The sequence below is a fragment of the Macaca thibetana genome, chromosome X (assembly GCF_024542745.1).
Source record: "Macaca thibetana thibetana isolate TM-01 chromosome X, ASM2454274v1, whole genome shotgun sequence".
Classification (NCBI taxonomy): domain Eukaryota; kingdom Metazoa; phylum Chordata; class Mammalia; order Primates; family Cercopithecidae; genus Macaca; species Macaca thibetana.
Genome location: NC_065598.1, coordinates 82,172,760 through 82,187,061, shown reverse-complemented (window position 1 = coordinate 82,187,061; position 14,302 = coordinate 82,172,760). Strand labels below are relative to the sequence as shown.

The 14,302-nt window shown below is 39.9% G+C and overlaps 1 protein-coding gene across 3 annotated transcripts in view; it reads left to right on the top strand.

Annotated features, from left to right (window-relative positions):
* Positions 1 to 400: 400 nt before the first annotated feature.
* CHM (CHM Rab escort protein) overlaps positions 401 to 14,302 on the top strand; it is a 190,924-nt gene continuing 177,022 nt past the window's right edge. Inside the window, exon 1 of one of the 3 annotated variants that reach the window (XM_050776351.1) lies at positions 401 to 482. In XM_050776351.1, the coding sequence (XP_050632308.1) occupies positions 434 to 482 (49 nt within the window). In that variant the 5' untranslated portion in view covers positions 401 to 433. Of the gene's footprint in view, positions 483 to 615; positions 856 to 14,302 lie in introns of those variants that run through there. The other 2 variants (XM_050776352.1, XM_050776353.1) reach the window with 2 other exon arrangements.

Sequence of the window (14,302 nt, the reverse complement as noted above, 5' to 3'; positions counted from 1 at the left end):
CAACACGAAAGTACAGACACGACGGCGGGAAACAGTTTTTTAGGCTGGAATGAAAATCTCCTTTGTTCACAGAGCAAACCCCTTTCAATTTCACTCCGCTCTCCGTGTCTCCTAACAATTCTTGCTTCATTATTGTCAAGGGGTATCCAAGTCTCCCACATTCATCCTAGCTAACGGAATAACAATCTACATTTCTTTCCTACTTCAACCCTCCAGGCTAAATGAGCTACAGCACTCAGCCTGGAAAATCAGTCGAGCTTTTAATTTACGTGTAAACATTTTAAATATAATACTGTAGTCGCCTGCCAGGACCTTCCACCCAAGAACTACACCACCCAGAATGCATTGTTTTCCTTTCCGCCTTCCACTGAGGGAATGCCTAACTTGATCTCATTTCCACAAGTAATAGTCACATGACGCGTTTCCCGTCAAGATGGCGGATACTCTCCCTTCGGAGTTTGATGTGATCGTAATAGGGACTGGTATGTGTAACCTGGTACTTCCTGGACGAAGTTTAGGAAGACTGTCTTGTTTCTATTTTTTCTGTGAGTGGCGAGTTTTGGGACAAACATCGTGGGTCGAGGGTGGGAGGGAGAACGGAAAGGAAGTGAGGTAGTCCGGAGTCAGCGCGGGAATTGGCAGTTACAGGGAGGGGCTTGGACCCGCAGTGCTTATCGCCATTTGAGTAGGGGTTGATCTGGTCGATGCTGATTGCTGAGGTTGGTTGCTGCGGTGATTCCTGTTAATTTCCTTAGAGGGAAGTGGATGTGCAGTGTCATGAAATGGAGGGTCGGGATTTTATCAACGGAGACGACTTTGGCAAGACATTATGATTCCTTCCTTATTGATTTCAAGGTGATATTCCCCATCATTTTGTCTCGCCATTTCATAGGACTTTTTCATAGATTTGTATGATCCTAGGGTACATCGCAGCTCAGGCACAGCTTAATCCTCAGTTTTACAAGAAAGATGCTCAATTATTGCCCATGTGCGTATGGATTTACTAGGGAAAGAAAACGGATTCTATTTTGTTGAGAAACCTAGGGAATTGTATTTTGTTGAGGTAGCCATTATTCCTGCTTTATGGTGCTTAAAGCATTTCTACCGCCCATAACTGAATGTGCTGAGAATAAGGTCCTGAGTTCCAGTTCAGGTGTGTGACCTTATCTAATTCTTTTCCCGTCGTTTGTTCTTCATGTTTTGGGTGGAACCAGAAACTCCTCTGCAATTTCTGTTTGACATATGCAGTGTGCAACACGTAGCAGAAGACATGTGGCAGCAATTTCATTTTTTTTAAAAAATAGTGTAAGGGATGATCATTTTAGGTGGGATGAAATAGGTTGTTTGATGGGGTTTTCTACTGTTTGTAGAATGTGGTAGGCCAGAGAAGCTCTGGTGGATGGGACCCTGTCCATTGTGTTAATGAATTCAGTTCGTTGTCTTCTCAAACAGCCATGATGAGGAGCAGCCATGTTTTCAGGATGGGAGTAAAAATAATAGCTACCTGTTTTCGAATGCTTAAAATTTCCTAATCACTGTGCTAAGCACTTTACAAGCCGGACATAATCCTCACAACCTTGTTAGAGTAGTAGGTACTCTCTGCATTTTGTAGAAGAGGAAAAGGGGACTTGGAAAGGTTGTAATTTGCTCAGGATCACACAGCTTGTAAATTTCCAAAGGCCCCTTCCATCCCAGAAAAACAATCCGTGGTTCTGATCCTCAGAGTTGACCCATATTCGTAGAAACAATTGAGAAAACCTGGTTTTAGGCCTTGCTTAGTGCTAGTGTGAATTGCTTGAATTGGGGCGGGGGGGGGGGGGGGGCGCAGGCACTACATCTCTCTGAGCCTCAGTTTCCTTGTTTTTGAATATAGGGAAGGTAAACTAGATGGGGTTTATGTTGTCTAACAAAAAATGCCTGGGTAATAGTTCTCAGAACAGCACGGACCTGTTTATTCGTAGCCTGAAAATAACAGCATGGCTACAAATAACCTGGTTGTAGTTGCTATGAACAGATGTTGGATGAGAGCTGGAAAGAGCCAATGAACTATTCATTTGTTCTTTCCAGTCTATACTAAAACTGAGAACAACATCCATTTTGGAATAGTTGTTATACCATACTTGAGATTTATAATCTTGCTTTTTTTGTTATGTAGGAACTTGAGGTGTTTTTAACAATTTTTTTAATCAACAATTTTTCTTTCAGGTCTGGGTTCAAATTTTAATTGATGAATGTTAATTCTTATGAATGATGCTAATGCTTTTCGTAAATATTTTGCCTTCTGTACAGTTCAGATTTGGAATACATCCATCCTGATGGAGTTTGTTTTGGTAGAGGTAGGAAGTTATAGTGAGTGAGCCAGAGAATTGCATCAGGTGACATTGCTTATATTTGGAAAAAGACTCATATTATATTTATCCCAGTGAGTGCAATATTATTTTTCAGTGTTTGGGAAGAACTTATTTGAAGTTAATCTTAAAACTGAAATTTTTCATATTGTTTATTGGTGACACATTCTAGGTTTTATCAAGCACATTGCTTAAATTTATGATATGTAATTTTGTTTTTAGGTACATCAAAAGTGTAAAAATTGAATAAAAGAGTCATTCCCCAAATAAACGATTCCAACAAATCAAAAGTGTAAAAATTAAATAAAAGAGCCATTTCCCAAATAAATGATTCCAACAATTCCAATCATTATTTATTTTTTAGCGCGCTTGGAATATTTCTCTTGTGAAATAGTTTGCTGAAAGTTGCCTTTAAAATGTTTGCTTTATTAAATGTATTACATTGAGTAAAACATAGAAAAAGCAGTGTTTCATAGATTCAGTTGTATTAACAAAAGTAGAAGCAATAATGCATGCATCAGAAACATGAAGAAATAGGCTATTAGATATACTTTTTAGCATATTTAGTCCTAGGTAAAATGTCCTAAAGGGACAATTGCTTCATCAAGTATAATCATGTGAAGATAATATTTTATAATCCCTTTGACCTTGATTAACTTGCATTCTCATTTTCTGTAATTCAAGATGGAAATTTTTCCTTAAGATCATATTTTCAGGAGATTATGGGAAAAATAAACTTTGTATTTTCTTAGTTAAGCCCATTTCCTTCTGATTAGAAAATACAGTAAATATCTCTTGAACACCCAAAGACAGAAGAGTAAGATAAAGTGAATTGTGGAAAAAATAGAAGAAAATGGAATAAAGAAGGAGGGTCAACTGGAGTCTCAAGGGAGAGGATAAAAATAGATATATGTGGTAAGGGTCTAGAAAGTGCTCCTCCATAGCTTGGGCACAGAATTGTCATTTTTCAGGATATTTTGCCATTTAAAAAGTCATTTAAATGACAGTTTTGTGGATTATAGACAAGTACCATTGGTTTCAGGTTAAAAATAGTCCCAGTAACATAACATCTCACTGGAGGTGACTTATCTGGCAGCCTGTGTAATCTGCAGCACAGCAGAGCCAAGAGCTCAACAGAAGAGCAGTCAAGATGGAAGTTATAAGAACTATATGATAGTATTGAAATGCTTCATACATAGGGGAATCCCTGAGATCATCACTTAGAACATATTCATCTTCATTTTAAAAATAATTCTAGCAAGTTCAGCATATTAGAACCACCCCCTTAGAAGATACAAGAAATGTTATCAACTTCTGAAAAGACTATGTTTGGTGGGGGGTGCTCTTAGGCATATAAATGACAGTTTATATCTGTATAGGAAAGGGAAGAGAAAAACACGTAAAATGCAAACTTAACATCAAACATCACAAAGCCCCGATAACATTTAGTGTAGTGACAGATATTCATTTTTCAGGTCATTCAACCCACGTTTATTGAGAACCTAGTCCCTTCCCTTGTGAAGTTTACTGCATTGCCTATTCTGAGGAACTTTTTGGGCTTCCTAAAAGTCATATCCCCAAAGCTGTTCTTAAGACAATGTAGGCTTTTCATTGCATCCTTCTTTCTTTTTGAAGACCATACAGAGATTCAGCCTGCATTTTTTTTCCCTTTTTAAAAGCACACTGCTCACATCTTTTGGAGTTCTTCCCCTAAGATGGGCTGCAGAGTATGTTAGCTTAATTTTTCTCCTGAATAGGATAAACACATAGATTCTTTTGATTTAAAAGTTTTATTGTTAGCCAAGCATGGTGGCGTGGGCGTATAGTCCCCCTTACTCCATAGGCTAAGGCGCAGGCATCCCTTGATCCTGGAAGGCGGAGGTTGCAGTGAGCTTCGATGGTGCCACTGCACTCTAGTCGGGGAAACAGAGTGAGACTGTCTCAAAAAAAAAAAAAAAAAAAAAAGAATAAAGGTTCATTGGCCAGGTGCAGTGGCTCACAACTGTAATCCCAGCACTTGGGGAAGCCGAGGTAGGTGGATTGCTTGCTCAGGAGTTAGAGACCTCAGCCTCCCAAGTAGCTGAAATGGGCAACACAGCAAAACTGTATCTCTGCAAAAAAATACAAAAATTAATTGGGTATGGTGACACATGCCTGTAGTCCCAGCTACTTGGAAGGCTGAGGTGGGAGGATTGCCTGAACCTGGGAGTTTGAGGCTTCAGTGAGCTATAGTTGTGTCACTGCACTTTAGCTTGGGTGACAGAGCAAGCCCCTGTCTCAAAAAAAAAAAAAAAAGTTTTATTGCTAAAGATTATGGGGAAAGAGAAGGGATAACAAAGATAAACACGAGGGAAATTATAAGGACTACTGCCCCTAAATCCTGATTATCTTGCTAGATAGTGTTTAGCACCATACAGTAGTAGATGTGGCAGCATGGTATATGGTAATCACATGACCATTCTATTGTGTGATTTTTGGGAAAATTACAGAATTTCTTGCGACATCATTTAGTTCATCTGTAAAGTGAGATTTCAATAGTTGATCTTCAAGGTAGGGATCTACCAGCTCTAAAATTACCATTGTATATTTCTATTTATAACACCATGTCCTTGAGAAAAGGCTAAATTGTGTTCTGTGTAGTCTTTTTAAGAAGGAAGGTCAGTGTTTAATATACTTCAGAAATTTTCCTATAAAAATGGCTGATATGGTTTGGATATTTGTCCTGCCTAAATCTCATGTTGAAATGTTATCCTTATTGTTGGAGGTGGGGCCTGGTGGGAGGTGTTTGGGTCATGGGAGCAGATCCCTTTATGGCTTGGTGCTGTTCTTGTAATAGTGAGTTCATTCTTGCAGGATCTGGTGGTTTATTTAAATTTTTTTTTTTTTTTTTTGAGACAGGGTCTTGCTCTGTCACCCTGGTGGAGTGCAGTGGCACAATCATGGCCCACTGCAGCCTTAACCTCCTGGGCCCAAGCAATCCTCCCACCTCAGACTTCCAAGTAGCTGAGATCACAGACATGCACCACCATGCCTGGCTAATTTTTTTTTTTTATTTTTGTAGAGATGGGGTCTCCCTATGTTGCCCAGGCTGGTTTTGCACTTCTGAACTCAAACAATTTACCTGCCTTGGTGGCCCAAATTGCTGGGATTACATATGGGAGCCACTGTGCCTGGTCGACTGGTTGTTTAAAAGTGTGTGGCATCTCCCCACACTCTCGCTTGTCTTGCCTGTCACCAAGGGAGATGTCTGCTTCCCCTTTGTCTTCTGCTATGACTAAAAGCTCCCTCAGGCCTCCCCAGAAGCCGAGCAGATGCCAGTACCATGCTTGTACAGCCTTCAGAACCCTGAGCCAATTTAATCTCTTTTCTTTATAAATTACCCAGTTTCAGACATTCCTTTATGGCAACATAGGAACGGCCTAATAAAATACAATAACTGATTAGAAATGGCATTTTCTTAAAAATGATAGGCTGCTTTTTTCAGAAAAGGTCATGTAAGTAGCACAGTCCCATTCCTTGATGTTGGTGAATTTAAACATTAAGGTAGTTAACCTTGACTGGCAGCTCATTGACTTATGATGATGTTGGAATAGCATCACTTCTCTAAGCTTTGGAGGATAGTAATATTGTAGGAGGTGTTGTGAAAACTGATATTTACCAAATATCTGTTTGTGCCAGCCTCAACACAAGTGATTTCCTATATATCTAACCTAATCTTCTCCCAGGATGCCTGGATGTGGTTCTCAAATCACAGGATGGCCATAATCCTCCCTGTGTATTTCCAAAATCTTCACATCTATTGTCTACAGTGGATTTTTAAAAATTGTAAGATGCCACCTATTTGTGGATCGTGGCGTGAATTCCAGCATTATAAAAATGAGGTAGACTATATCAGAATGCATGTAGTAAGGATGAATGTTGTTTTTTTATATATATATAACATATATATAACATATAACATCTATGTAACGTATGTTTTTTATATATATAACATTATATATATGTATATACACACGTGTACACACACACACACACACACACACTCGTTTTTGGAGAGGGCAGGGTCAAAACATTTAAAGCCTAGAGTATATTGATCAGCTGAATGACATAACGAGTAGGAGTGAAATGGTATTTCAAAAGTCGTTTAGTTTTACAAATGCCATACATTACATATATATATTTTTTCACTTTGACATGCATGTATCTCATTTGAGCGGTATAGTGTAGCGATTGACAATGTGGCTCTGGAATCAGACACTCTGGGTTTGAGTTCAGCTATTCCACTTGTGTCATCTTAGACATTTTCCTTATTCTCTTTGTGTTTCAATTTTCTTATCTATAGGATAAACTTCACAAGACTGTGTTGAGGATTCAATGAAATAATTCCTATAAAAATGCTTAGTAGGTGCTCATAAAATTCAGTTGACTTGTATGGTTGTAATGCCATACCAAGGTGCTTTTACTACTACTGTTATTTCGTGAATGCTTTCCAGGAAGGGGTCACGATTTTCGTGAAGAATGGTGGAAGGATTGAGTGTCTGATTTATGTTTCCGTCTTCTCATTGGCTGCTTGGTGGGAAAGACCTTTATGTGTCTATTATCACTATTTCTATCAGATTTCTTACCTAGTGGCTTACAGGTTTTCTTTTTTTCTTTCTGTTTTGTCTTCTCTTTTGTTCACTAGCTTGCATTATTTATCATTGGTTTTCCTCATAGTTTTTGGAACAGATTTAGCATTGGTCTTATTTGAGGTATACTATGAAACACTCCCTTGTCAATGTAAGAGATGCTATAGGAGCGAAAGATAGCCTGCAGATTTTGCTGTTCCGAAAAATGCTTTGCACTTCTTCAGGCATTTGTTGATGGAAAAGTATGTTTTTGTTTGCTTCCAATACCTAGAAAAGTAAAGAGTTATCTAACTCCGGAGAAGACTCTCTGGGAGATGCGTACCCTTCTCTGTAAATCATGAATTTGAGCCAATACCTCAGAGAGAGCCACATCTGTTACCATAGTTTCCTCTGCAGCATCATTTTCATCTCCCATGCCTCATGTCATTTTTCTCATTTTCTCCAGTGTTTTCATGATGTTTTGGATAACAGGCTACAGCAATTAAATTCAAATATGGCAGCTCACCATTACATTCTTGTGTTTAACATAAAATCCCAATGCACAGAAACAATTATAATTCCATATAATTGACCTGTTAACTCATGCTAAATCATCTGCTATTCAGTTTCAGTGCATTCTTTAACTAAAAAGTTAGTCTGTGCCTGTTCTGTATGTAAATATATTTCAAAGTAAAATAGGCTAAAAATCACTGTTGGTGCTCATTGGAAACATTTTGGGGGTGTTTAGTTGTGGCCAGCAAAATAGGGATACACTGAAAGGTTGATGTTTTGTTTTTGCTTTTCTAATAATTTCATTTAAGGTTTGGTGTAAAAAGAGATGATAATTTACCACAGATATTGCTTTTTTAGAGCATGATTATGAGAGCTAGCATGTTATATTGAGGGTGTTTTTGGAAAAAAACAGTTTGCAAATAGACAGGAGAAGAGGCCAGAGGCAGCTTGGCCAGTATGGTGCTTAATGTAGGTGTTTCATCTCATACTGGATTTTATCAAGAGCTGAAGTAGGTAACGTATTACTTGACTGATTTGGTTTTTATCACATTTTAAAAAGTACTGGTGAAGCAGGATATTTTCCTGACCCCCTTTGCGGGACTTGCAAAGGGGGCACCCTGTTTACTCAGCCCACTCCTTTCAACTCTTCATAGGAGGGAGCAAGCTAGTGAACAAGGCAGGAACTGGAGTACATGAGTGCTGGAGTCGGCCTGCTGCTCTGGCGCCAGGAGGAGTGAACTGCACTCACTCCGACCTGCTGCGTTTCACCCCTCACAAGAGGAGATATGCAGTTGAGTGGGTGCAGGAGCCAGGGCAAGTGCTTTTGAACACTGGCAGGAGACAGCTCTGTGCTGGCCCCATGGTAGCATCTCGGGGGTTGGTGTCTGGCCCCCTGAAGCTTCGGAGGGAATGTTATAGTGCTCTTTTAGCTCTGCTGTGAGCAGACGACTTAAGGGTTAAGAACTCAGGGGGTCCTCTGCCTTTTTTTTTTTTTTTTTTTTGAGACGGAGTCTCGCTCTGCCGCCCAGGCTGGAGTGCAGTGGCCGGATCTCAGCTCACTGCAAGCTCCGCCTCCCGGGTTCACGCCATTCTCCTGCCTCAGCCTCCCGAGTAGCTGGGACTACAGGCGCCCGCCACCGCGCCCGGCTAGTTTCTTTTTTGTATTTTTTAGTAGAGACGGGGTTTCACCGTGTTAGCCAGGATGGTCTCGATCTCCTGACCTCGTGATCCGCCCGTCTCGGCCTCCCAAAGTGCTGGGATTACAGGCTTGAGCCACCGCGCCTGGCCTGGTCCTCTGCCTTTTTGCGTTAGTCGGCTGCCTTCTACCAGTGAAGGCAAAGGGCAAGTGTGACAGCCTTTTTGTGTCCACACTCGTGGTTCCAGAGCTCTTGTTTGGCGTCCAGGAGAAATGAGGTTGCATGAATGAAAAGGAGGATGGTAAATGTAGGGAATCGTATTGCTGATGGAGATGGCCCTCAGTAGGAAGGGGAGCTGAAAAGGGGATGGGGCAGGAAGGTAATCTTCCCCTGAATTTCAGCTGTCTGGCCGGATTCTTCTTTGAAGTTACGCTGTCAAGGTGTCCCTCTGAAGTCGAGCCACTTCTCTCCAATGTCCGACTGTAGTCTCCAGTGTCCAACTGCTTCTCCTCTCTCTGCTGGCTGAGCCTGGGGCTTTTATGTACACAGGATGGAGTGTGGTGTGGACCATGAGTAGTTTTGGAAAAGGCAACATTCGCACGGGAAAACAGGGATATAAGTTCTCACTTAGTGCCATGGTTTCAGGCTTGAGGGTGGGGTTTTCTCAGGGACTTGCCCTTTTCTGCCTAGAATTTCCCTGCCTCCTGTCCCTATCACTAACTTCTACTCCTTCTTTTGAGTATTCTTACCTGTCTTTTTTTTTTTGGTCCAGGCCAGTATTCTCATTGAGTTATTATGGCTATTAGTTAATGGCAGTTTTAATCATTTTATATTGCTTTGAAATGTTATGAATCATGTTTCTGTGATCTGACTTTGCACATTTGTTAAACTAGTCTTTTATACGTAGATTTAAAATCATCATGAGAAAATTTACACAAGCTATAGAGAAAATAAAGTTTTATACATGGGTATCAGGCATATTAAGAAGATGCTGAGCTGTGAGTTCAAATCCTTATTTTCTGCACCTGTGTTACTTTGGTTTCAGCTATGTAAGCAAAATCAATGATAATTAGAAAATTATTTCTAGTACCTACAACACACTGTCAAACACATGAAAAATATTATCTAACATTTGTTATATGCCAAGCACTTTGATAAGCCCCTGCAATGCACTGTCTCATTTTCACAGTAACCCTGCGGTAGATAGTATATCATCTGCATTTTACAAATGTGAAGCCTGAGGCTTAGCTAAGTTTGACGTAGGTGAAACAGTTAAGACCGAAGTTTTTCTGACTAAGGTTGAGGTATTAGATTAAGATTAGAGTATTAGATTAATACTTAATTAGTATTAAGGTATTAGATTGCTAGAATCTTTCAATTGAAAAAATAGCTCATAGTATCAAGATTAGATTATTTTGCCCTGGGTTTGTGGTTGGCAGTTATTTTATTTTGGAGAGTTACCATTGTTGACACTAAAATCCTGATTCCAACAGTAGCCTCATGATGTCAGCTTCTTATTATTAACAGCATCATGACATCTGTGTCAGCTTGCAAACCTTCTTTTGATGAAGGTGAACAGAATGACCTGGTTGTGTTTATCCCTTAAAACCAAAGAGAGAATCCACCACTAAAGCAATGGCCAGAAATGGGATCAGAGATTACAGTTACATTTTAAGACATGATTTGCTTCTGTAGGAATTCTTCATTGATCCTGTAAAGATCTCAGTTAATTTAGAAAGTTTATTTTGCCAAGGTTAAGGATGTGCCTGTGGCACAGCCTCAGGTCCTGATGACTTGCCCCAGGCGGTAGGAGCACAGCTTGATTTTACACATTTTAGGGAGACATGAAACATTAATCAATATATGTAAGATGTATAATTCATTGGTTCCATCAGGAAAGGCCAGACAACTCGAAGTGGGGAGGAGGCTTCTGGGTCATAGGTAGATAAGAGACAAATGAGGAATAGTTACTTATGCCTTAGTCTGTAGTGAAACAGTAGGGCAAAGGAAGCCATCAGATACGCATTTATCTCATGGGAACAGAGGAATGACTTTGAGTTCTGCCTGTCCTTTGGTTGTCCACAAGGAATTTCCTTATTGGCAAATTGTGAGGGAGGTATGTAGCTTTTTAAAAAATCTTCGTAGCGATCTTATTTAGGAATAGAATGGGAGACTGGTTTGCCCAACACAGTTCCCAATTTGCCTTTTCCTTTTGGCTTAGTGATTTTGGGGAGATTTGTTTTCCTTTCACAATCCCAAGGTACATAATTTCCCACTGAAATATTTGTGCATGTGCTGGGGTTTGCCATTTTATGCCTTTTTTAGTGTTCTTTGCTTGCAAATTTAATTTTCAAGATTAAATATGGGACTCATTGTCCTGTTTATGGAGCTTTTTTTCATTTGGTTGACTATTCTTTTGTTTCCTACAGTCTTCAACAACTGTCAGTGCTTACAATGGATACACCATGCATCTTAATTGACAGGATGGATATGGTAGTACCTTTTTTGGTCCAAGGGCCTGCTCATTATAAAAAGTAGTTTATAAAGCTGAAAAGTTTTTATCTCTATTTTTTGTAAAATGATTTTCATGATAGGATTTTATATAAAGGGGAAGTTTTTTTGGTATGATTTTTATAACATTCTTGAAATAAGTACTCATTCTCTTTCATCATCTATTTTAGACTCATAGCTTTATGAGTAATGCAATAAAGATCGTGTTTCTTCTGTGGTACATTAGTAAAATATGTTCTGAACACAGAAGCTATTTTCCTTATCACTAATTAAATATTATGTTAAGTTTGAAGAGCACTGGGCTGGGTTATACTTTGCTGAGAAAAGATCATTTTGGTCACTTAAATTACAATAGAAGTATTTGTGTTAAGAAAATTAAGTAAAAATTAGGCCAGGCACCGTGGCTCACACCTGTAATTCCAGGACTTTGGGAGGCTGAGGCAAGTGGATCACCTGAGGTCAGGAGTTCAAGACCAGCCTGGCCCACTTGGTAAAACCCCATCTGTACTAAAAATACAAAAATTATCCAGGTGTAGTGGCAGGTGCCTGTAATCCCAGGTACTTGGGAGGCTGAGGCAGGAGAATTGCTTGAACCCGGGAGCTGGAGGTTGCAGTGAGCTGAGACCGTGCCATTGTACCCCACCCTGGGTGACAAGAGTAAAACTCTGTCTCAAAAAATAAAAAATAAAAAAAAAAAGAGAAAATTAAGTAACAATTAGTTGTAGTAGAGACCATTTCCTGGCAAGGTTAAGGTCTTCAGCAAACATTTACATTTATTTAACAAAACTTTAAGAGATTTTGAGTTGATGTAGTTTTCTCCATTTAGATAAAAAACAGGGTATTACATCAATTTTTAAACATTTTACCATGGAAAATTTCAAACACAAAAAAGTAGAATAAAGTAACCCTCCACCTACTAGTCTCCTAGTTTCAACAGTTATCAACTCATGGCCTGTCTTGTTTTCTCTGTAATGAGGACTAAGCTCTGATTTTTTATCTTGCCCAAATTCCTACCTAAGGGATCTCGGGAGTCATGCCCTACAAACCATAAATTCTCATCAGATAAGTTTTATTTGAACCTATATATCGTGACTTATTTTTCCGTCTGACTTTGGTGTAACATTATGAGACAAGGAAATAATATTTAACCCCAAAATATATTTCCTTGTCATACCTTGAAATTGCCCTGCAAAGTCTCTTGTGGGAAAAATCCATATTCTATAGAGAATCGCCTTCCCCCTTTATTTGCTTCCTTTCTTTCCAGATCCAGGAGGTAATCAGCTAAGAGCCAGGCACCTTTTTAGGTCCAATAAGAAACATTTTACAACCTGCTCTGTCTCTGAGGTCTGCTACCTGAGAGATTCTTCTGCACAATAAAACTTGGTCCCCACAATCCTTTATTTTAACCTGAGCATTCCTTTCCATGAACCCCAGGTCTTGAGATAAACTCAACCAATTGTCTGCCAGAAAGTGTTTAAATTTACCTATAGCCTGGAAGCACCTTCCTCTGTGCCCCCACCAGCTTTGTGTTGTCTCGCCTTTCTGAACCAAACCGATGTATTTCTTAAATGTATTTGATTGATGTCTCATGCCTCCCTAAAATATATAAAACCAAGCTGTGCCCCAACCACCTTGGGCACGTGTTCTCAGGACCTCCTGAGGTCTGTGTCATGGGCCGTGGTCACTCATATTTGGCTCAGAATAAATCTCTTCAAATATTTTACAGAGTTGGCCGGGCACGGTGGCTCACGCCTGTAATCCCAGCACTTTGGGAGGCCGAGGTGGTCGGATCACCAGGTTGGGAGACCCAGACCATCCTGGCTAACACGGTGAAACCCTGTCTCTACTAAAAATACAAAAAATTTGCTGGGTGTGGGGGTGGGCACCTGTAGTCCCAGCTACTTGGGAGGCTGAGGCAGGAGAATGGTGTGAACCCGGGAGGCAGAGGTTGCAGTGAGCGGAGATTGCGCCACTGTACTCCAGCCTGGGCGACAGAGTGAGATTCCGTCTCAAAAAAAAAAAAAAAACCACAAATATATATTTTACAGAGTTGAACTCTTTGTGTCGACAGTATCTGACAGTGTCTTCCACTGTTTCTCTCATTTCACAATTCAATCCTCTGTTATTTTGAAGCAAATCCTAAATATCATATCATTCTATCTGTATGTATTCCAACATATATCAAAAAGTGTAATGGCTCTCCTTTTTAAACATAACTGCTGTTTTGTTTAACATGTGCTTAACACTTGTATTACATGCCCTCCTTTGCATCTTCAGTGTTTTCTAAGGCATCTATCCATTTTGTTTCTTTGGTCTTGTGCTCTTCCTAGTTTAGTTTTCATATCTGAAATGATTTTGTCTTTAATTTGTTAACTCAATTTTTTCCAAATGTTCCTGTCACCTTACTTTTGAGTTTTTCTAATTTCGATTCATGTTGTTCTCTCAGAGCTGCCACCATTTTGTTAATTTCTTTTAGCACATAATGCCATAGGCTATATTTTTCATCTAATTTGTGAGGCTTTCTGACATTCTTTTATTGTCTGTCAGGTTGTTATTTTCTTCCTTATTCCCTTTGGTCGTAATGTACATTGAATGTGGTTCAACTGAGATCCTTTTGCGTTGCTCATTTTTAAGTGAAATAAGTTCTCCCTTTGTTTTCAATAGGAAAGATAGGCCAGTAAAACCATTCAAACTGTTTTGCTGTAGACCTCTCTTCTGTGTTTTCAGGAAGTAATCAAACATGTAGCCTGAAATCTGCCGGCTCTGGCTCTGTTACGCTCCCCTAGTTTTGTCTAGACCTTCTTTTTCCTTTGCCTCTATTTTCCCTGTTCTGCTGAATTTGGATTAGGTTCCCGGCAGTTACTCCTCAGTGCAGGACTGTCCCCTCATTCACAAGGTGAAGTCTGCAGAACCCCTTCCCAGAGTCTGCTGCTGTTCTCAGAATGGCCTGCCAAGCTTCCAGTGAGTGCCTGATAGCACTTTTGGTGTTTTCTGGCTCTCAGGGCTGTAACAATTTTTTTGATCTTCTCTTGATTTCCTTTTGCACACTTTCTTTTTCTTTTTCTTTTTTTGTTTTGAGACGAAGTCTCACTCTTGTCACCCAGGCTGGAGTGCAGTGGCGCGATCTTGGCTCACTGCAACCACTGCCTGCCGGGTTCAAGCGATTCTCCTGCCTCAGCCTCCTGAA